Genomic DNA, 22,004 nt, shown 5'->3' on the forward strand with positions numbered 1-22,004 from the left:
GCACCCACGGACCCTCCCACCCTCTAGTCTTATCAGCAACAGCTCCGCTCTCGCCTCTGACCCTCGGAGATGAAGTTGTCCGTGTGATGCATCAACAGCTCGCATGCTGTACTTCACAGGGGAGGCGGCAGCAGCCGAGGTACAGACCCCACAGCCTCCCGCGGAGGCAACTCCCGAGCCAGGCCCGTGACAGGAGGGAGCCGGGAGGGGACCGGGCCCGCTCCCCGTGGCACCAGCGCTAAGCCACCGCCGCCGCCTCCCTGGCCTTCTGGATCGCTGAATTAATTGGGCCACATGCCGAGCTTAATAAGGGGAACAAGCAGAGGACAAGTGCTAGTCTCTGTGATCTTAGGTCCCTAGCTGAGTTCAGAAAGCAGGAGCCAGAAGTGACCACTGCACTATTTTCTTCCTTAAATAATTAAAGCACATCTAATGACTTATTTCTTGCTCTAACCTTTTCCCCAACTCAAGATTTCTAAGACTGCTGCTTTTTCTAAATACTAAGTCAAAAAAAAAAAAAAAAAAAAGGCATTGGGCATCGAAGGAATAATGCAAAGACAAGCAATAAAATCCTGTAAATTCTCCAATTTTCCTCTTCCAGGTCAATGAAAAGCTTGGCCAATTTGTTCTCGGTTTCCACCGTGTTAGAATTTCCATTACGTGGATGACTAGATCCCCATTATCATCTGCTTGAAAAATGCCTACTATTCCTTCTGCTCCCAGCATTGCACCTTCCCTGAGACCTCCACCCCAATCATAAGGGATGCTCCCTTTCGCAAAGCGGTTTTGGCCACAGAGACCCGCAGGTACAGCATGTCCTTTGATCTGAGACATAGAAGGACATATCCTCAGCTCCACTTGACAGATGAGAAAATGGAGGCCTGGCAGGTGAAGTCATTCACCGGGGTCTCAGACTAAGTCCCATATCTGGGACCAAGGTCAATGGCTGTTCTGCTGGGCCACGGAGCACCTGACCTGTGGTGGTCAGATGTCAGGAACGTGTGTCTGCCGTCCTCCCAACAGCGTGGGTCAAGGGTGTGTTCACGTTACTCTCTGCACAGCCTGGAGGCTTACACGCTTCCTTGCCCTATTCACACCTCTTGCTTCTAAGCTCTGCTCTGCTGATAAAGAGGGCAGAGAGGGCTCTTTTTGAAGTTGCCTCTATGACCCTGCGCTGGCCCATGAGCATTTCTTTGTCCAGCAAAACCCATTCCACTGCCCCCCCCCACCTCGCACACACACACACACACACACAAAGCATCCCAGTGAGTATGTCTGTGGCCTTATGTCTCAAGAGAGCAAAGAGATGGAGAGCTGAGAGCACAATGGATCCAGCTGGGCGTTTCGTCCTAAATCCCGGGGCCGGGAGCCAGGCTCGCCGGAGGACCCGAGGTAGAGAGCTGCGCACAGACTAAGCATCACCCCGCCAAGCCTGCAAGTCCGAGGGCAGCTGACTGCAGCTGCTGCTCCTCTGTCTGGTAGCTCATCCACAACCACGGCTGACATTTGCGGCAGCGAGGTTCAGATAAGCTGTGTGGGTTTCGGTGAGTCGGAAAGGTCTATGAGTGGAAAACAATGATGTGGATGGTCCGGGCTGATGATAACGGAGGCTCCCGGCACCTCCCACTGTGGCCGCTGCGCCGCCCGGCCTGACCTGCAGCGGGGAAGTGCGGCTGGGGTCTAATTAGCATTCCATCAGCAGGCTGCTGGGTGCGCCCTGTCTTCCATCACCAGCTAATTGGAAAAGAAAAAGGCTGGGCACAGGAGACGGGCAGGCAGAAAGAACGAAAGCTTAGCGGCACGGACCAGAGATGGATGGATGGATGGATGGGTAGATGGATGGGTAGAAAGATGGACGGATGGGTACGTGTGGGTTTCGCTATCTCTACCCGAACCTGCACTGACCACGCTTCACTCACTTCACTGGAGAAATAACCAGGGACATGTCTTTGAGATACACCGTTACAGTTTATTCCTCATTTCCAGAGCTGACGTCCCACCATCATTTATTCATCGGCCAGAAGGATCCAACAGGGATAAAATGAGAGTAGGCACTTTCATGATCAGAGGACGGCCACCCCTCACCTCCCGGCTGAGGCCACCACGGGGCGACAGCGGCAGTTCCAACACCCGCTCACCTGCTTTCTGGCCTTCTCCTCTCTGGCCTGGGCTTTCATCTGCTGGACTTCCAAAGAATCGGCCTTCCTTCTCCTCATAAACAGGTCGTGATTCCCAATACACAGCTGGAGAATCTGCGGCCAGGAAAAAGCAGGGGACGTGTGAACACCCGTGGACACGGGCTGCGTGCAGGGCTACACGAAGACGTGCTCTGAACTCCCACACGCACCAGTGGGCACGCACAAGGCGCAGAAAGCACTGTCTACTGATAGGAGCGTGGAGGAAAAAATACATGTATGTTTCATACAGTACAGAATGGAATACTATACAGCAGGGAAGCGTGTGTGTGCTCAGCCACTCAGGGCTGTGTTTTTAAGCATCAGCATAGATAAATCTCCAAAAAAAAAAAGGGGGGGGCGTAAAAAAGGCAAGTGACAGAGGAATACAGTTGACAGCACATATATACATTTCAAGAACATACAGAATTTGCCAGTATCCTTGTTTAGACATATGTGAAGTAAAAGTTCTTGAATATCTGGGGGGATACTGAGCTCACAGCCGAGAACACTGGTCACCCTTGGGGAGCAGGGGGCTGGCAGGGTGCCAGTGTGGGAGCGGGTTCCCACAGTGATGGGAGTGTGCTATTGCCTTTCTTTTCTTTTTTGCTCTGCCAGACTGCATGGGAGGTGGAGCTTCTCCAACCTGAGATTGAACCCATGTCCCCTGCAGTGAGAGCAGAGAGTCTCAACCAGCCACTGAGCCAGCGGGGAAGTCTGGGAGCGTGGTATTTCTCAAAGCTGGGCGGTGGCCAAGTTGTTGCTTATTCCTGTCATTCTTTATACCTCGTAGATACATTACACTTATCCTTTCATATGTATGGAATACTTTAATAAAAAATAACTTAAAAAAAAAAAGTTCCTCATCATAAAATGTAGATTTGACTCTTTGCTGGTGGTGGTTGAGTGGCTAAGTCATTTCCAGCTCTTGGGACCCCATGGACTTTAGCCCATCAGGCTCCTCTGTCCATGGGATTTTCCAGTCAAGAATACTTGGGTGGGTTGCCATTTCCTTCTCCAGGGGATCTTTCTGACCCACGGATGGAATCCAAGTCTCCTGCATTATAGGCAGATTCTTTACCAACTGAGCCACTAGGGAAGCCCGGAAGTGTGACTCTTCCGGTGAAGCTAAAGAGGTCTTTCAAGGCTGATCAGGAAAGCACATGCCAAGCGGGTTATCATTTTACACCTCACAACATGTCACTCTGATTCTGGTTCAAAAAAGGCTTTCAGTCTCACAGAAACACTACAGGCCATAATAAAAACCAGGATCTTAACTTACCAACTTATTGACACGAAGCTTTGAGGAGTTAAATTTGAAGACATCGATTTTCTTATCCAAAGGCTTAATGGTAAACTGAAAGGAAAAAGCAGAAGACAGCTTCAGTTTCTGACAGCCAATAGCGCTGCCACCAACTGGGCAATCACACAAAGTTGGCGACCCCCTGGCAAAGATCCTTGTTCCAGTAGGTTCAGGATCCTGGAAGCTGGGTTCTTAGCACCACCTTAGGCTTGGAAACCTGAAGTTAAACCCTAGATGGGCCCGACCTTGAGGCCAACGCTGGACGGGCCATCTCAGAGTCTAAGGCAGCCTTCAGGAGGCTCTCAACCTGGCCCGAACTAAACCAACCAGAGTCAACTGCTCGACAGGTCACATCAATCGTCACTGCCTCGCTGGGTGGCACAGACCACAAATCCTCAGAGTAGGAGGGACATGAGCTGGTCTTAGACAAAGAATGTGATAGAGAAGCTAGAAGGTAGGATGGAGGGGCATTCTGGACAGGCCAAGCAATAGAAATAAAGCAGAGATGGAGAAATGAGCACTGTGTGTGTGTGTGTGTGTGTGCGTGCGCATGCATGTGTGTATGTGTGCATGTGTGTTTGTATGTGCGTGTGAGAGAGAAAGACACACAGTATTAGCTCTTTGATGACTAAGAGAAAACCATGGGAGGGGCTTTCCTGGTGGCTTAGTGGTAGAGAGTCCGCCTGCCAACGCAGGAGACACGGGTTTGATCCCTGATCCAGGAAGATCACACATGCAACTAAATCCACGCGTCACAACATTGCGCCTGTGTGCCAGAGCCTGGGAGCCATAAGTCCCGAGCCCACACGGCGCAACGACTGAAGCCGGTGTGCCCTAAAGCCTGCGCTCCCCAACCAGAAAACAATGCTGCCACAACGAGAAGCCTGCGCACCTCAACTAGCGACCTGCACCTGCTCGCATAAACTAGAGAAAAGCCTGTGCCGTGATGACAACCCAGCACAGCCAAACAGATATATCCAGGGGCTTAAACTGGGAGGAAGGCAAGAGCTGGCGGTTGTAAGGTGGGCTGGGGACGGACAATCAGCAGGGCTTAGACTTGATGCGACAGCAGTCAGGAATCACCCCAGATTTCCGAACACGGGGATGGCCTGATGATGCTGTTAAGAGAAGGAACGCAGTCAAGGGACATGAAGAATGGACTGGAGTAGAGAAGGAAGACATAACCCTCAAAATCAAAGGGGAGAGGAAGATGAATAAGGATGGGGGTGGGGGAGAAACCAGGAGGAGACCCTAGGGCCAGATTGGGGTCTGGGCCATAGTAAACACCCAGCTGGTCTTCTCACCTCTTCCTGATGAGATCGGACAGAGCCCAGATTCCAAAGCTGCACTTCCAACGTGAAAAGCCCACTCCCACAAAAGACTTGCTAAGCAGATAAAGGCATTCGGGAAGCTCTCTTCTCAGGTATTTCCTTCCCACGCTCTGCTGTCCAACAAGGGGGGAGCACACGGAGGACAGAGGAATGATCGTTTGTGTGGCTTTTGGTCAGGTGAGCTGAGAAGCAGTGTTGCTCTTGTGCAGGCTGCTATTTATGAATTTCGAGAGCTTATTTTTGGCCTGGCTGCCAAACCCCAAAGCCGCCAGCGGGAGACCTCAAGGAGCGGGGAATCCACACAGGCTCGGTGCCACTCTGGGGCACACATGCGGCATCCATGGGTCACCTGGAATAAACCAGGACTTGTGTTGTCACAGCACGGGGGCAGAACGCCCCAGGCTCCTTCCCATCATGTCCCATCAGCCTGATAACCTGCGCTGCGTGACTTACTGACGTGATGGCAGGCGATGGCGCCTGGCCCCCGGGAGAGGGAACATTAGAGTTTCATGTTGGGCTGTACGAGGGGAGCCTTCGCTGCCTGGCTTCTGTGAAGGACGAGCGCCTCGGGACCTTTTAGCACGCCAAGGGTGCGGATGTGCCGTAAACAGACTTTTATGAAATTAGAGACGAAAAACTACCCGCGTACCCTACTGCTGCTTCGAGTCACGTGGAACTTTCCATTTCAGGGCCTTTTAAAAAATGAAATACCCTAAATGCTCATCTCCTGGGCTACGTGCAAAAAATCTGAAAGCCAGAATGTTTTGAGTTAAGAGGCTCAATCTGTCTCGTCAAGTGCGGCCGAGGGGAGCTCAGCCACGTATTGGCAACCGGGGGCCGGTGTTCCTCTCCTCAGAGCTGCTGCAGAAGGGATGGGAAAACAGGAAACCGGCTTGGAGGTGGGGGCCCTGCAGGCGACCACGTGAGCCGTCTATCTTACTCACTTCCTCCGCGCTCAGGCCAGGTTGCGCGGGTACCAGCCCATCACTGGGCACGGCCCAGGCCTGCACTCCTGGGCCCTGTGTTCTGAGCCTCGGGGCTTGTCCTCTGTGTCTCCCCAGGAACCGCAGGGGCCATGGCTTGTGCTGGTGCCCCCCCGCCAGACACAGCTCCTCTGCTCCCTCTGGGTCCCCGCTTCCCGAGGGGCGCGGAGCAGCCAGAACAAGGCCCCTCCTCCCGCGGTGGTGTTCCTGTGAGGGCTGAATCAGAGCCGGGGCGAAGCTGCTGGCTGGCGGAGAAGCGCCGGATCGTCACCCTCTTTGTCACCGGCCCGTCGTGAGGCAGGGATGTGTCACGGCGGCTGAGTCATCGCTTGACTAGAACTTCCTTGAGGGCTGAGACTGCATTCGCTCCATCTTTGTTTCCCGCACGAAGCCTGACACTGAGCAGATGCTTGAAAACTCCTTGAAAATTAACCAGGGAGGGGGGACTTCCCTGGTGGCCCAGTGGCTAAGAATCCGCCTGCCAAGGCAGGGGACCCAAGTTTGATCCCTGGTCCAGCAACTAAAATCCCTCATGCCTTGGGGCAATTAAGCCCGAGCGCCACAACTATTCAGCCTGTGATCTAGAGCCTGGAGTCGCAACTACTGATGCCCGAGCGCCCTAAAGCCTGTGCTCCCCAACAAGAGAAGCCACTGCAATGAGAAGCCCTTGCACTGCTGCTAGAGAAAGCCCACACACTGCAATGAAGACCCAGCACAGCCAAAAATAAATCAATTAATTAAATAAGACGATTTTAAAAACTTAACCATGAATGAGTGAATGAATACAGGATTACAGCATTTGGGAAAAGTCACCATCTTCTATCAGTCAGCTCACTCACTCTTTGCAACCCCATGGACTTCCTATTAGGACCTATAGGACCATCCTATACAATCATACTTGAATTCTACATTAGGGTGTTCATCCAAGTTATCTGAAGTTCATTATTCTTGAATTCTTATAAGCAAGTTAGTCTGATATCCTTGTGTATATCATTGCTGGTATGTATATATTATTTGTACAATATATATAATACACACAATTCATGTATGTATCATGGAGATTTGAGTGAGTGAGTACAAGTCTCTCAGTCATGTCTGACTCTTTGCGAGGCCATGGACCATACAATCCGTGGAATTCTCCAGGCCAGAATACTGGAGTGGGTAGCCTTTCCCTTCTCCAGGAGATCTTCCCAACCCAGGGGTCGAACCCAGGTCTCCCGCATTGCAGGAGGATTCTTTACCAGCTGAGCCACCAGGGAAGCCCCACAGAGATTTATGTATACATAAATATTGACATCACATTGAATCAAGCTCTGGACACAGAGAGTTTAATAAACACCACACTTAAGAGACAAACAGGATTCTCCCCAGAAATAGGAAGCCAAGGAATAAGAAAGGGTTACGTTCTGGTTTCTTTACAGCTCTCTGGGGCTTAGTCCTGACAAGTTGATCTTCCCGGTCTCTTGTTAGTCAGCAGGGAGGGTTTAGTGATACTATTTGAAAACAGGATGTCAATATTGTTCTGTAAATGCTATAAAAATCAACAAGCAAAACCCCAAAGCCTGGGAATTAAAGGATCTTGGTGCTAACAAGGAGCAGGCTGGCCTGGGCTGCTCCGGAAGGAGGAAAGACGGAGAAGGTTCCGTTGGGCTGCCGGGGCGTCTGCTGTGCAGACCCCACCTACCTCCTTGTCGCTATAGGAGATGTTCCGGATTTCGTTCCACGGGAAGGAGATCTTGGGGGTCAGCCTGTTCTCAGGGTCATAAATGTGAAGCCCCAAAGCATCCACTCCAAGCAGCAGCTCTGTGCCCTTTTTATTCTGTAGATTCGACAGAGAACAGCCACCGTCAGCTCCAGCTGAGGCTCGAGGTCTTGCTCAGCTTCCAAAAGAACTGATATAGACCATTACGTGTGACAAGTTTCAACAGCTCCTGACAGAAGTCACCACTGTCCTCGAACCTGGGGGGGCCTCCAGCCTCCTGCACTGGGGCAGGGAGAGGCAAAATGAGACGATTCTTACGACTGGTGTGTCCCATGGAGAGGTCACTGGGGGTGCCCATCACTGCCTCAGGTACCTTGCAACTTTGCCAGCAAGAGACAGAGTGTGAGTGTGTGTGCTCAGTCCTAAGTTGTGTCCAGCTCTTTGCAACCCCATGGATAGTAGCCCGCCAGGCTCCTTAGTCTATGGTATTTTCCAGGCAAGAATACTCGAATGGGTTGCCATTTCCTTCTCCAGGGCATCTTTCCAACCCAGGGATCAAATCCACGACTCCTGCATTGGCAGGCAATTCTATGCCACTGAGCCACCTGGGGAGTGTCAGTGGCTAAAACAGCGGTAAGGGAAGTGGTTACTAATTACATCGCCGGCTGATCACAGATGCAGAATAAAAACCTGTAGGGTTAAACGCCCCTCATGTTAAAAGAAGAGGTGGTTGTACTACCAGAAAGAAAATTCTCAGAGCTGTGATCAGGTGGCCTTATTTTACTTTAAAATGCAGTTTCAATGTGATAAAGCAAGTGTGCTATAGAAAACTGTTAACTGTGGAATCCAGGCAGTGGGTGTACATAGGTCCTCACTCAAAAGTCTTCCAACTTCCCTGTATGTTGGAAATTTTTTATTGTAAGATATTGGGGAGAAAAAAATATCAAAAGGGATTGAAAGTAAATTACACTCCAATAAAGCTGTTTAAAACTTTAACTGACAGACTGCATGCAGGCTAGGCCTCTAACGGCAGTCCAGCCAGCAGCCAGCGCACCAGAGGGCGATGCCCTGGGCCCTCACGCTGCGGACCAGCACGCACCCCCTCGGGCGCGGGCCCGGGCCCTGGCCCTGTGCAATCTGCCCTCGAACAGCGGTGGTGGCCAGCCCCCTGCGTCTGACTCCCTTGCTGACAGCAAGGAAAAGGAACCAAGACTCCAGGGCAGGAAAACAGGTCGGCAAGCAAAGGACATGCCCCGACTGTGAGGAGAAGTACCAAGCTAACAGCAGGTGGAGGAGAAAATCTTTTTACTCCATCTAACACCCTGGAGTCAGGTGCAATCACCAAAGCGTGAGGGAGAATCGTGAGCTCGTCTGCAGAGCTCTTAAAACCACTGCATTAACACAAGTGAGGCTTTGTGCTTTCAAAATCTACATTCTGGAAAACAAGATATTTCATTGTTTCTCACTTAAATTTTTAAAGAAAAAAAAAGGATCCCCCCCCCTCTTGTCTCCTATCACGAGGATTCCAAGACTTCTAGAGAATAAAGAGAGGCGAGGCCTGAAGAAGCCCCTTTTAAATTGTTTCAAGCGCACAGCTTCCTTAGATGATGGCGAAATTTCAGGAACGTTAACGCTAAGACACTAGAATATCCCTTACCCTCATCTGTCATGCAATACGAGACATATACGCACAAAATAGTATAATGTAGTCAGACTGCTGCTGTAGAATTAGTGCCCCCAAAGAAACTGCTTTTTGGTTTTTTTTTTAAGAATTATAAAGATTTAGTTTTCTACAATGTAGATGGTGGGGCAAGAGAAGTTGTATGGACAAAGCCACAGAAATGTGTCAAATGAGTCTGCCCTGAAAGAAACCAAATGATTAGCAAATATGAATCGATAAAATTTTACAAAACAACCTTCAGTATTATCATGGAAAACCTTTTATGCGTTTGTACACTATACAAAATGACATGATTTGTCAGTGCGCCTTATTTTATGCAAATAATCCATTAAAGTTATGTATTTAGAAAACAAAGCAGAAAGCTATCCCGAGGGTATTTTAAATGTGTTTCAATTTACCTAAATGTAATACAAAATTTTGGAGAAGGAAATGGCAACCCACTCCAGTATTCTTGCCTGGGAAATTCCATGCACAGAGGAGCCTGGCAGGCTACAGTCCATGGGCTCTCAAAGAGTAGGACATGACTTAGTGATTAAACAACAACAAATACAAAATTTATGGACACCCCAAAAAGGAAAGCAAGCCTGAACTATAATGACTAAGGTGGCCCAGTGTGGATGGCTGTTTTTTCTTTTTAACTGTCTGCTCATCTACAGTTTGGAACCGGCTATGAAATAGGTCAGCAAATCGCATGAATTCTTGGGAAGGCACTGCACCCAGCAACAGAACCTTGGGAGAAAGATGCTCAGGGTGCTAAAAAAACAAAAAAAAAACAATGCTCTGAGGGCTGGACAGGGGGCTGGAAACAAACGCTTCTCCAGTGTACAAGCCACGGGTTCCCAGAGGACAGCAGAGTATTAATGGTCTGAGTAGAAAACCAATTAGCCTGCCAGGGAGAGTTCCCACCCAAACAAATCAGTAATCTGTAAAAGCGCAGCTTTACTCTCCTCGTGTCCTGAGGGGAGAAAGTATTTACAGGTGTTCCCCGTGGGCCCGGATCTCACAGAGCCAGAAATAATCGAATGTTCCACCAGAGCATTCAGACGGGGTTCTGCCGAAGCAGGACGGGGCCCCCCGAGGCTCCACCGACACTTCATTACCTAGCATCTAATTGAAGGCCCAGAATAGAAACTGAGGCTCTTGGACCCTCTCCCCTGCCTCTTCCCTTGTTGGCCACTGAACCGGCGAAGTGTCTGCCACCCTGGGACCAGGAAGGACCCATTTTAGCAGTGTGCCCCTGATTCCGCCTCCATCTACGCCCTGGGGACGCGCAGGGGCTTCCACACACCCGGATTGTGAAGTAGTTCACACCGTACATCTCCAGGTCCTGAGCTATCTTTAAATACTCCATCTCCGCTTCGTCCCTGCAAAGAGAAGGAAAGACTCCGTCACTGGAGGGCGGCGGGCGCCAAGCTGAGCCTCGAACCTGCATGAAGACGTGAGCCCTGGCAGCTGCCAGCCCAGCTCTGCCCAACCCTGAGTCTATTAACCACACTGAGGTCAGGCAGAACTTCCCATCCCCGTGAAAACAAGAGAACAGATTCATTAGCGTGTCTCTTGGCTTCAATTTCACGCTTTGCCCTTGGTAAACAGTGACACCCGTCTCGAGATGAGCACGTGGTGTGTCTGCTCCCGCAAATGGATCTGGATGTTCACAATTTTATTTTAGCTGTTGCTTTATCCAACTGCGTGCCTTCTTCACCTGGAAGGTTTTGGTAACGAAGCATCTCTGTCTGCAAACAGCCTGAGAGCTCGCCTCCTGATCTGACTCCTTTGGGAGCTGCTGGAGGTTGGGGTGAGAGCGATTCAGGTTGTAAAACCCCAGCCAGGACGCCCACTTCTAAGTTATGAGTCAGACTTAAAGGCAGCTCTTAAAGTAGCGATGACTTGCAAAACACCCTCAGACAGGCATAGTGTCGAAACATCTTAACTCAAGTCTATGACCTCGCCTTCTTCTCGTCTCCACTCTCGAAACGGCCTCAAATGAATTTTAAAAATTCAACCCCTAGGGGACACTGTGGTGGCAAGCTGAAGTAACTTGAAATCACATGTGTATTGTTGATGTACCGTTGTTTGGAAGATTGTTTGATGTTATTCGTAACAACAAAAACCAGGAAACACCTAAAGGCCTGTCAACAGTGGGATGGATGAAGGATCTGTGGTCTATTAATATATCGGAATACTATACAGCAATGAAAAAAAAGGGGGGGACCACCGCTGCAGGCCACAAGCCCAGATGGCACAATACGACCCTGAGTAAAAGAAGTGAGGCCCAGATAATAGAAACTGACCGCACTTAACATAATCTTTAAAACTACAACACTCACCCATGGAGTTGGATGTGGGAGAGTGGTCACCTCCGGGGAGGAATGAAGGGGCACCTGGTGTTTCCTGTCACCCGGGGTTTTCACTTTGTAAGAATCCATCAAGTGTTATATTTATGACTTGTCCACTTTCTGGTGTACATTTTTTAAGAGTTAAAAAAAAAAAAGTCATAGGAAGTTGATTTGAAAAACAGAACAAAAACAATGTTAAAGGCTAACGAGAAGATGATTAATTCCCAAAGTGACTGGGGAAAAGCTAACGATACTTGAGACACAAAATTTCATGTTTGAGATCACAAAAATTAGATTGGCAATTGTTGGGGATTAGAAGGGGGAGGGACGTAGGGCCCTTTCACACTCTGCCCACGGGTGTGTAAACGGGTACAGGCTTTTCGCAGGACGATTTGGGAGGCACCTTTCAAGACGCAAAACGCTCACCTCCTTTGACTCAGCAACTCTTTTTTCTTCTGAAGGATCTCGCCTCAGAACGACTCATACAAGTACATAATGATGTAAGACTGTACACTGCAGAACGTTCTGTGAAACTGACAGACCTACAGCTACTCCAAACACCATCAGTCAGGGCAGGGACGCAAAAGCTACGGGGCACGCACACAGTAGGAATCTTACAATGAACCTGCATGAGCACTGAAGGTGGCAGGTCTGCGCATCCCGGCAGGCGGGAGTACCCACGCCCCCACGCGCGGGAAGAGGGCACACTCCGCACTGGAGCCCGGCGTGGCTGCCGGCGCGCCCTTGCTCTTTTGTGTACTCTGGTACTGCTTTTTGTTCAACAACCACGTCCCAGTTTTGCAGCGCCTTAAAAAAGAAAAGAGGCCCCGGGGAGACGTCCGCCAGCGAAGAGCAGCCTCACCTGGCCCGGCCTCGGTGCTCCGCGTACCAGGCTGTGATCCTCTCCTCCCACATTTCCGGAGTCATCTGATATAGATTTATCACCTGGCGGGGAAGAGAGCAAAGCAAAAACCACACACACCTTTTTGATAATTATGCATCATTTTTACAAAATAGCAAGGCGTGTGTGTGTGTGTGTGTGTGTGTGTGTGTGTGTGTGTTAGCCACTCAGCTGTGTCCGACTCTGTGTGAACCCATGGACTGTAGCCCTCCAGGCTCCTCTGTCCATGGAATTCTCCAGGCAAGGATACTGGAGTGGGTAGCCATTCCCTTCTCCTGGGGATCTTCCCCACTCAGGGATTGAACCTGGGTTTCCCACATCGCAGCCAGATTCTTTACCATCTGGGTCACCAGGGGAGCCCCAAAAACCACATACAAGGGGCCAGTCACAGGCAGAGGTGGGTGAGTAAACGAGCATCGTTTGATCTGAGTCACAGCTCAGAAGGCTGCACCGTTTCCCGGGCTGGCAGCGGCCCCTCTCTCCTGGGCCGTGCAGCCCAGAGGCAGGACCTCACTCAGCAGCAGGACCCCCTGGCCCCAGAGCTGCCTTTGGCTGTTACAGAAGCCATCAGGCGGGCAGGTCAAATCGGGGGAAAGGGGGAGCAGGCCTTTATCACACATGACAGGTGAGTGGGGCCAGAGAATCAGAAGTGGCTGAAGAAGAGGGCAGGCCTGCTTCTGTGGATAAGCAACAAGACCAAAGACACCAGGGATTAAAAGCTACAGCGCCCAGGCATCTACCTGCGCCCTGCAGCGGCAAACAGCTCACTTCCCCGGGCTGAACTCCGGCTGCTCTATGCCCCTCCCTGGGAACCAGTGCTGCTCACCCACCTTTAAAGAAAGGACCAACTGCAGGCCAAGCCTGTCCTGACAACCCCAAAGGAATTCCACAAATCTTTACTCAAGACTGATGATAAAACATTTATGAAAACGTTCTCGATACGGCCATCCTGTATTCCTGCAGGTCCTTCGGTTATGTCTTCTCAAACAGGAACTTTGACTTCTTACCCTTTTTGGAAGCAACTCCTCTTGGGCCAGAAATCCCCGCTTGTGAACAGAGGGGTCGTAGTCGCCGTACTAAAGGAGAAGAGAAGGTGAATGAGGGATTGAGATTCTAGAGACAACTTCGTTTCTGAACAGGTCGACGCAGCCTCCGCCCCTCCCAGCTCCCGGGAAGCAATGCAATTCCGATGACAAGTCAAGATTTCAACCTCACTAGGGTGTTATCCTCGGATGAAGATACAAAGCTGATTATATCTGTGAACAGAGTCGCATAATCCCATACGGGATGGATGGGAAACGTGCTAATAAGAATGTGACATTTGTAGAGAAATGTGGCTACATTTTCTAACTCCTGAAGGAAGTCACTGCTACCAAAACATTAGGTTTTGAAGAGAGACAACAAAACACAACTGTGTGAGAAGTGATTAGCATCGGGTGATAAGAGTCTTACCTACACACACTTGTAAGTGGCTGGTAATTGGAGCCAAGTGCTAGGTGGGAGCTGGGGACAGTGCTGGCAATATTTTTAATAGCTTTCATTCAAGGCTCTGGAAAATGCTTTGGAAAAATCTGATGCCGACACTGTCATCCTTACCGTACAAACAAAAAAAAAAAAACCAAAAAAACAAATAAAAGGTTAACTGATTTTCCTAAATTTGCAGAGAGAATCACGAGGAGGGCCAGAAGTTGGCCCTGCATTTTCATGTACCCACAGGGGACGGTAACTTGAAACTTCCTGATTTCAAAACAATTATCTCTTTCTTTCCTAGAAAGTTAGCCTGACCAGGAAATAATCAGAAATGAAGGAGTTTTTTAAAAAAGAAACTAACCATAAAATATATAGAACAGCAAACCCTGTCTCTTGTCAATTAGCATTCAGTGGTTTTTCTCTTGATCCAAGACAACAAAGCTCAGTATTTTAGTATAATCTTCTATAAACACTTATGCTTTTCACTACCAACACTGGCAAAAAAATAAAAAAGGTCTGGCTGTTGGCTCTACATCCCACCAAACTGGATCAGGACATGGCCCACCCCTCTCATTCCCAAGAACCTCAAGTTTAGATTTCTGGTGTGTTTTTCAACAGACACTCACGGGATTGAAAAGAGATGTTTATCATCAACTGGAAATCATGCCTTCTTCCCATATCACTCTTCTATAAAAGCCCCAAGGATCCATATCTCTTAGGAATCTCATAATTATCTTGCAAACAGCAGAATTGGACTGCCTTGTTTTTTCAGTTTAAAAAGTTGGTCAAACTTCAATACTTAAAATGAGCCAGTTTTGGTAATCCTGTCTATACATTTCTTCATTTAAAAAAACTGGAAGGAAACTAGTCTCTCTGGGTCTCTGAAAGGCCAGGGAGGTTGGAGGACTGTAATAAGTCAGGAACTGTACCAGCTTTAACAGTCCTCCGAGGGAGGGTCTAGGTAGGAGCCTGGAAATGGAGGAGGGGAGTGGGGGCAGGGGGGAGACTTCTTAAAATTCAATCTCAGCTCCTCAGCAGTGATCTTGGAAATTTTGTGTCCCTGTTTTCTCATCTGTAAAATGAGGATAATAACAGTACGTATCTTACAGAACTCTCCTGGGGGATCAAATGGAATACCCATAACATTTTTTTTCAAACTATGATTAACACACAGCATTCAATACAACCTGATGTCAAAAGATAAAAACTCAGGTCACGCCACCACTCCAAGTCCGCTTCCAAATGGTCAAAGGAGAGCGTTGGTCTTGGAGGGTCCTGAAGGGGCGCTCTGGACTGCCCGGAGGCCTCGAGTGGGGAACCCTCTCTCTAAAGCTCAGCTTCCCTGTCTGGAAAGCAAGGGTCAGAATAGTGCCTGCCTCCTGGTGTGTGTGTGTGTGTGTACATGCATGTGTGTACATGCGTGTACACGCGCGTGTGTACATGCGTGTGTGTACATGCGTGTGTGATAAGAATGCAGTCAGGGAAGCGCTCTGCATGGTGCCCGGCTCGTAACGCGCCAGGTGTCACTGTCGTGCCCTGCATTATTTATAAAGACGCTGGTCACTCTTGGCTTCTCTGATTTTTGGAGGGACAGAATGATAAACAAAGCCCTCGCTGCACTTGCAAACCTCTCTGAGTGCTTCTGCAAGCAGATATGCAAAGTGAGAGCTGTAAATTCAGGCTCCAAAGGCTTGTGAGAGTAATGACCCACATTATCATACTGAGCTCCCAGCTACGCACTGATCAAACGTTACATCTGAGCACCGGGGAGGTGGCAGGGACGCTGCTGAAGGAACTTCTCCACTGGACTAATTCCACTTCGGACATTAAAGCCACCTTGAAGTATGGGTCTGCTCTTAAATGTCTTTAAAAAAAAACAAACACAAACAAAACAAAAGAAGAAGATCCTCAAGTTGTGGCAGCTGGTGAATATAAAGGAGAGTCACACCACCGCATGGATGCAGATGGCTGTTCCCCCGTCTTTCATGTACAGAGGCTCCCTGATAAAACAAGCAGGAGTGAATCTGCTGGGAGGCTATAATGAGGCTTGGGTTTCAGGCCTCTGCATCTGCATGGGCCTCGACCTAATTTTATATTTATAATTTGGTGTTCTTGCATTAAAAGAACCCCCTAAATTGTAGAAGCTTCTGGCCCCACAAAACCTGGGTCCACCCCTGATATAAACCAATGGAATTTAAATTCGAGAAGGGAGTTCACCGGCCTCCTGGGAGGAAAAGGAACAAAGCAGCAGAGATGTTCTAAGCTCTCAAGGGGAAATAATGGGATGGCTGGTCGTTTAATGAATTTTAAGGACATGTCAAGAGATGGTGTCAGGTGGGCATAAAACCCTAAGCGCAGAGTAGGTAGCACACGCGGGGAAGACCCAGGATGCTCAGGGTGATGTTGTCCACGCTTAGGGCAGGGAGAGAGGAATCAGTTCACATTGAGGCCAAATTAAATTTTAAGAAACCAATTTGCCAGTGAATGATGAGGGAAGTCAAGAGTTTAATGATATGTGGATCTTTGCATCTTAAACTTCTCTCCCAGAAGCTTTTCGTTTTCATTAGTTTTACTTCACCACCTCTGGCCACTTGTGAGAAGTTTAGAGGTTTGAGGTAGCCTCCCGGCCCCCCATCCGAGACTTCAGGGTTTAAAAAGAAAACGTCTCTGTTGCTATAAATAGCATGTTTCCATCCCTACTGTATGGTTTAACAAGAGTCTGAAGGTATCCACTTTTCACTGGGATAAACTGCAACACGTTTATTCACAATAAAAGAAATGAGAAAAAAAGGAGTCCACATTTTAAAGGACTCTCAGAGTCACTTCTTAAACAGAAACCCATAGTTTCCTCTGCTTATATATATGAAAAATGAGACCAAACGCTCTGAATAGGATTTCACAAAACACAAAGGTCTAATCAATACACACACAGAATAAGTAGTCAGATCCCTACCACACACCCGTCACTAAATTCTGGATGGATTAAAGACTTAAACTTATAAACAGAAATCCATAAAAACATCAGGATAAAATATTGAAGAATATTGATGAAATCATTTGAAATCAAAAGTCACTTAAAACATAAAAAGAAAAGGACTGACAAGACTGACATGTAAAAAAAGATAAAAGAGTAATATTCATAATATATGGCGCTCCTGTAAATCAATTGCTGTTCACTCGCTCAGTCGTGTCTGACTCGTTGTGACCCCATAGACTGCAGCACATCAGACTTCCCTGTCCATCACCAACTCCTGGACCTTGCTCAAACTCATCTCCACCAACTTGGTGATGCCATCCAACCATCTCATCCTCTGTTGTCCCCTTCTCCTCCTGCCTTCAATCTTTCCCAGCATCAGGGTCTTTTTTAATGAGTCAGTTCTTCGCATCAGGTGGTCAAAGTATTGGAGCTTCAGCAGCAGTCCTTCCAATGAATATTCAGGACTGATTTCCTTCAGGATTGACTGATTTGATATCCTTGCAGTCCAAGGGACTCTCACGAGTCTTCTCCAACATCACAGTTCAAAAGCATCAATTCTTTGGCAATTTCATGGGTTTGAAATATTTCCATGTGTGCACGCGTGCTAAGTTACTTCGGTCATGTCTGACTCTTTGTGACCCTATGGACCATGGCCCACCAGGCTCCTCTGTCCATGGGATTCTCCAGGCAAAATTACTGAAGTGGGTTGCCATGCCCTCCTCCAGGGGATCTTCCTGACCCCAGATCAAACCCTCGGTTTTTAGGTCTCCTGCATTCCCAGGTGGGTTCTTTATCACCAGTGCCACATTTAATTCTTCTTTTTCTTGGTTACTGGTAAGACTGAGCATCTTTTTGTATCTACAGACTCTTCTCATATTCTATAAACTGCCTGTTATTCATAACCTTGGCTCCCATTTTCCTGCTGTCTTTTTTCTTAGAAACTTATGAGTTCTTTATATTCAAGGATGTATCTGCAATTCTACTTCTAGAGATCCATCTTAAGGGGGAAAAGCTTTAGCACATGCACACAAGGAAGCAGATAAAGAGTTTGCAGTAAAACACTACTTACAATAGGGAAATAGCAGAAACTAAACCTGCCTCCTCCTCAGGAGGGTGGGAAAACAAATCAGGTTTATTCATCAATGGCTGCCGCACAGCAGTTAGAATCAATGAACTTTATCCACACGTCCAACATGATACATCTCAAAATCAACACTGAGAGGGAGAAAATACCCATCTGTAAAATGACAAGTCCCTCCAAAAGGGAGATATGCAAAGGACAGCACCACTTATATCAAGTTTTGCCTTCTGAATACTTTTTTTCCTAGATATTATATATTTTTTTCCTGGCTATTTTTTATTTTTTTTTAATTTTACTATTTATTTTGGCTGTGCTGGGTCTTCACTGCTGCCCACAGGCTTTGTCTAGTTGCAGCAAATGGGGTCTACTCTCCAGTTGCGCCGCGTGGGCTTCTCACCGTGGTGGCTCCTCTTGTCGAGGAGCACAGGTTCTAGGCGTAAGGGCTTCATCAGCTGTGGCCTGAAGGGCTTAGGGTCGGGAACTGTGGCACACCCGCCCAACTGCTCCTTGGCACGCGGGATCCTGCCGGACCACGGACTGGACCCGTGACCCCTGCACTTGCAGGACTCTTCACCACGGGGCCACCAGGGAAGCCCTTTCTACCTGGATATTTAAAAGTCAGTCTCCTCCCACCCAGCTGACCACTGCCCAAGGTGTGAACCTTCAGTCTCGTCTGAAGGACCACTACAACCTTCTACCAGGTCTCCTTGCTCCCAGACTGGTGTTCCTCCATTCTGCCCTTCACACGGCCACTGAAGGATCTGTCCAAAACACCAACCCTTCCCTGGCTCTGCATCACCCACAGGAGGAAGTGAAGACTCTTTATGGTCCTGATCCCAGCAGACCTCTTCCGCCTCAACGCTTCCACTTGCTCGACCTGCACTTTACAGATACCCAACTTCTCAGTCGCCTTCTGGTGCTCTGCCCCTGACGGGCATCAAATCACACTAGGAAACAGGTCTCCTCTCCCTCCCACCAGTCCTTCCTCTCTCTGGACACTAGGAATCTACTGGCCAGCACTGCAAGATTGGGGAATTATATACCACTCCCTCTCCAAGTCATTTTTAATAAGAACACATTTTCAAACTGTCAGTATGAAATCCAACAGGTGGCTTAAGACATTGCAAGATGGTTTGGTATGTCACATGAATAGGGAAAAAAAAAACAAACACATTTTTAATTGAAATATAACCTAAACTCCAACTATGAAATACGGTTCTTGTTAACTGAACCATATGATTACTATTTGTATTTATGCTTTAAGGGTAATTGTTTCTTTATGCTTTGGAATGAACTGTCTCTATATCAGCTGAAGAGCTAATACACTGTAATGAATACGTTAGTGCGTAATTACATCCCATGTGTTAATGCACTCAAATTCACTTTCCCCACCACACTTTTACAGTTCCTGTCTGTCTCAGAAAGGTTGTGGAAGAGAAGAAATGGAATATAATAGAAGGATCAGGTACAATTTATTGAAAAGTTTGGAGGGGTGTGACCATATAAATGAACCTGGGATTTAGTGAAAGGGGTGGTACCAGTGTGGTACCCAGAGATCCCTCTCATGGTATGAGCAAAAGCTAAGTGAGGCAATCAGACTCTAGGGTTCTCATCCTGGCTCCATCCTCTAGCTCCCTTTTCCGTCAAATTCTGTCCATCAGGAAGTGGGCTATAGGGGGACTTCCTTGGTGGACCACTGGTTAAGACTTTGCCTTCCAAAGCAGGGGGCACGGGTTTGATCCCTGGTCGGTGAACTAAGATACCACATGCCTCTTGGGCAAAAAAAAGAAACAAAAACAGAACATAAACAACAGAAGCAGTATTGTAACAAATCCAATAAAGACTTTAAAAATGGTACACACATTAAAAAAAAAAAAACCACCTCAAAAAAATAGTGGGCTATAAATTCCAATTAAAACAGAATTAACATCAAGTATTATGAGAAAAATTATTAACCTTTCCTGATCCTTAGCTTCTGGAAAAGACTCCTCTGAGGAATCTCAAGAAATATTCATGTTATAACACTGTGTAAAACGGTAAAACGCTACAGATGTGTAAGATCGGATCAACATTACAACCAGAGGCACCCTATTCATATCAATAGCTGTCCTAGAAACTGGGAGCATGGTCCAATAATAATCCTTAGCTTCCCAAATGCAGACTCGAAGCCATAGATCACCTTTGTTTGTATGACTATGACAATTTACACCGGGAAAAACAGCTAGAACACGCTTCTCCATATGAATCACATATGCTGTCTGTGCATCACTTTCATCTCTAAATTAGGAGGATCCAAATCAGGAGGGCTTTCCTACACTGAAATCTGTTTAAGCAAACATCTGCTGGTTCCCTGATAAAGTTATTTTTTTCCCACAGGTGGCCTTTGAATTTGGGCCCCCCCACCCCAATTTGTGCAAAGGCAGTGTGGCCTTTGAGAACTGAAGTCCTTCAGAGGGAGGTGGTATCCTTGGGAGCCTGGGGCGCCTCTCGGCTGGGGAGAAGGCGGGAGGGAGAGGAGCTCAGTTCTGGGCCAGGAAGTGCTCGGATTTAATGAAAGTGACAACAACTGCTTCATCACTGTCAGGGTGCTACTGATTGAAAGGACACATTTTTCCCCTGTTATTAATATTCTTAATCAAAGCAGAAAAGGAAGCATATGTTTTAGTTGAATCCAGGCCCATTTTCTGTTTTCTCAATTACTCATTTGTCAGGGCAGCGGGATAGGCAAGGCACAAGATGCAATCCCAAGGCTGCGTGTTCCGCCCCTGAGCTTTACCCAAGGTTGCCCGAACGACCTTGAACAACCGCTGAGGGCAGAGATGCTCGCTTCGTGTCTGTATCCGTGACAGAGTCAACAGCCTCCTCTCGGGCCGGCAAATTCCCAGCAAATATTAGACAAGTCATCCAGTGACCCTGATGCTCTTATTGGTGTGACAAGCATGGACAGACCCTTTTCTCCTCCAAAGAGTGGGCCAGTTTTTTTCCTTCCTGGCTTAGATCTGAAATTATCTTAAGCTCCCCTTAAAAAGTGGGCTAAGAAGTTGAGGGTCTTATTAACTTCTGGAACGTTTTAGGGAAATGGCTTTATAGAGACCTCTAATGAAAAAAGAAAAATGATAACCAAAAAGATTATGCAAAATCACAAAGCTAACGAAAGTGACCCAGTTCTGAGGTCATCTTCCCCTGCTGCGGTGAAAGGCGGTAACGAAGGGACCAAGGGCAAAAGGCATGTAGAAGGGAAATGATGGGGGGAAGGGATAGTTAGGGAGTTTGGGATGCACATGTACACACTGCTGTATTTTAACTGGATAACCAATAAAGTCCCAGTGGGCACAGCAAGGAGCTCTACATGTCAACAGGCAGCCTCGATGGACGGGAGTTTGGGGGAGAATGGACACATGTGTATGTATGCCTGAGTCCCTTTGCATTTCAGGTATTCACCTGAAACTATCACAACATTGTTAATGAGCTATACTCCAAGGTAAGTTAACAACCTAAAAAAAAAAAAGGAGCAAGTGGCATGTGACCAAAACAGGAAACCTGAGGAGCATGAAGCATCCTGGGTAGACCCTATGGTTCATCTTATAAAGACAGAGCGGATAGGAACACTGCTCCCTGCCCCACCATTCCCAAACTGCAGCCATTCTCTGTGAAAAGACTCTCAGGTCACCAGACAGCTCAGCTGGGCTCAGCGGGCCTGAGGGCCTGCAGTGCCCACCATAAGCAGAGCCAGCTCGCCCGTTGGGGGGCATCAAACAGAACATTCTCTAGGGTGTGGTCCCGACACACAGGGCCGCTGGTCCTCAGAAGATGAGTTTGCAGTGACGATCTGGGCCTTTCTTATCTCAAGGCCATGTCTGGCCAAAATTGGAGACGATAAACTCATTTTTCCCGGTTAATGAAAAGAGAGCTTGGTGCAGCGAATATAATTAACCACATGTGCAAACAGGATTACACAGAAAATTCATCAAGCTGTACACTCATCATTGGTACACACACACACACACACACACACACACACACTCTCACAAGATGGTACAGAAGTGGGACAGTGAGAGTGGTCCC

The 22,004-nt window shown here is 48.0% G+C and overlaps 1 protein-coding gene across 5 annotated transcripts in view; it reads right to left on the bottom strand.

Annotated features, from left to right (window-relative positions):
• The window catches only part of NF2 (neurofibromin 2), a 65,904-nt gene that overhangs the window by 18,962 nt on the left and 24,938 nt on the right, over nt 1-22,004 (bottom strand). For all 5 annotated transcript variants that reach the window (XM_043437087.1, XM_043437103.1, XM_043437095.1 and 2 more), the window contains exons 5-10: nt 13,419-13,487; nt 12,373-12,455; nt 10,463-10,538; nt 7,476-7,610; nt 3,457-3,531; nt 2,139-2,252 (exon numbers count right to left, since the gene is read on the bottom strand). In XM_043437087.1, the coding sequence (XP_043293022.1) occupies nt 2,139-2,252; nt 3,457-3,531; nt 7,476-7,610; nt 10,463-10,538; nt 12,373-12,455; nt 13,419-13,487 (552 nt within the window). The remainder of the gene's footprint in view (nt 1-2,138; nt 2,253-3,456; nt 3,532-7,475; nt 7,611-10,462; nt 10,539-12,372; nt 12,456-13,418; nt 13,488-22,004) is intronic.

The sequence above is a fragment of the Cervus canadensis genome, chromosome 1 (assembly GCF_019320065.1).
Source record: "Cervus canadensis isolate Bull #8, Minnesota chromosome 1, ASM1932006v1, whole genome shotgun sequence".
In the NCBI taxonomy this organism is placed as follows: domain Eukaryota; kingdom Metazoa; phylum Chordata; class Mammalia; order Artiodactyla; family Cervidae; genus Cervus; species Cervus canadensis.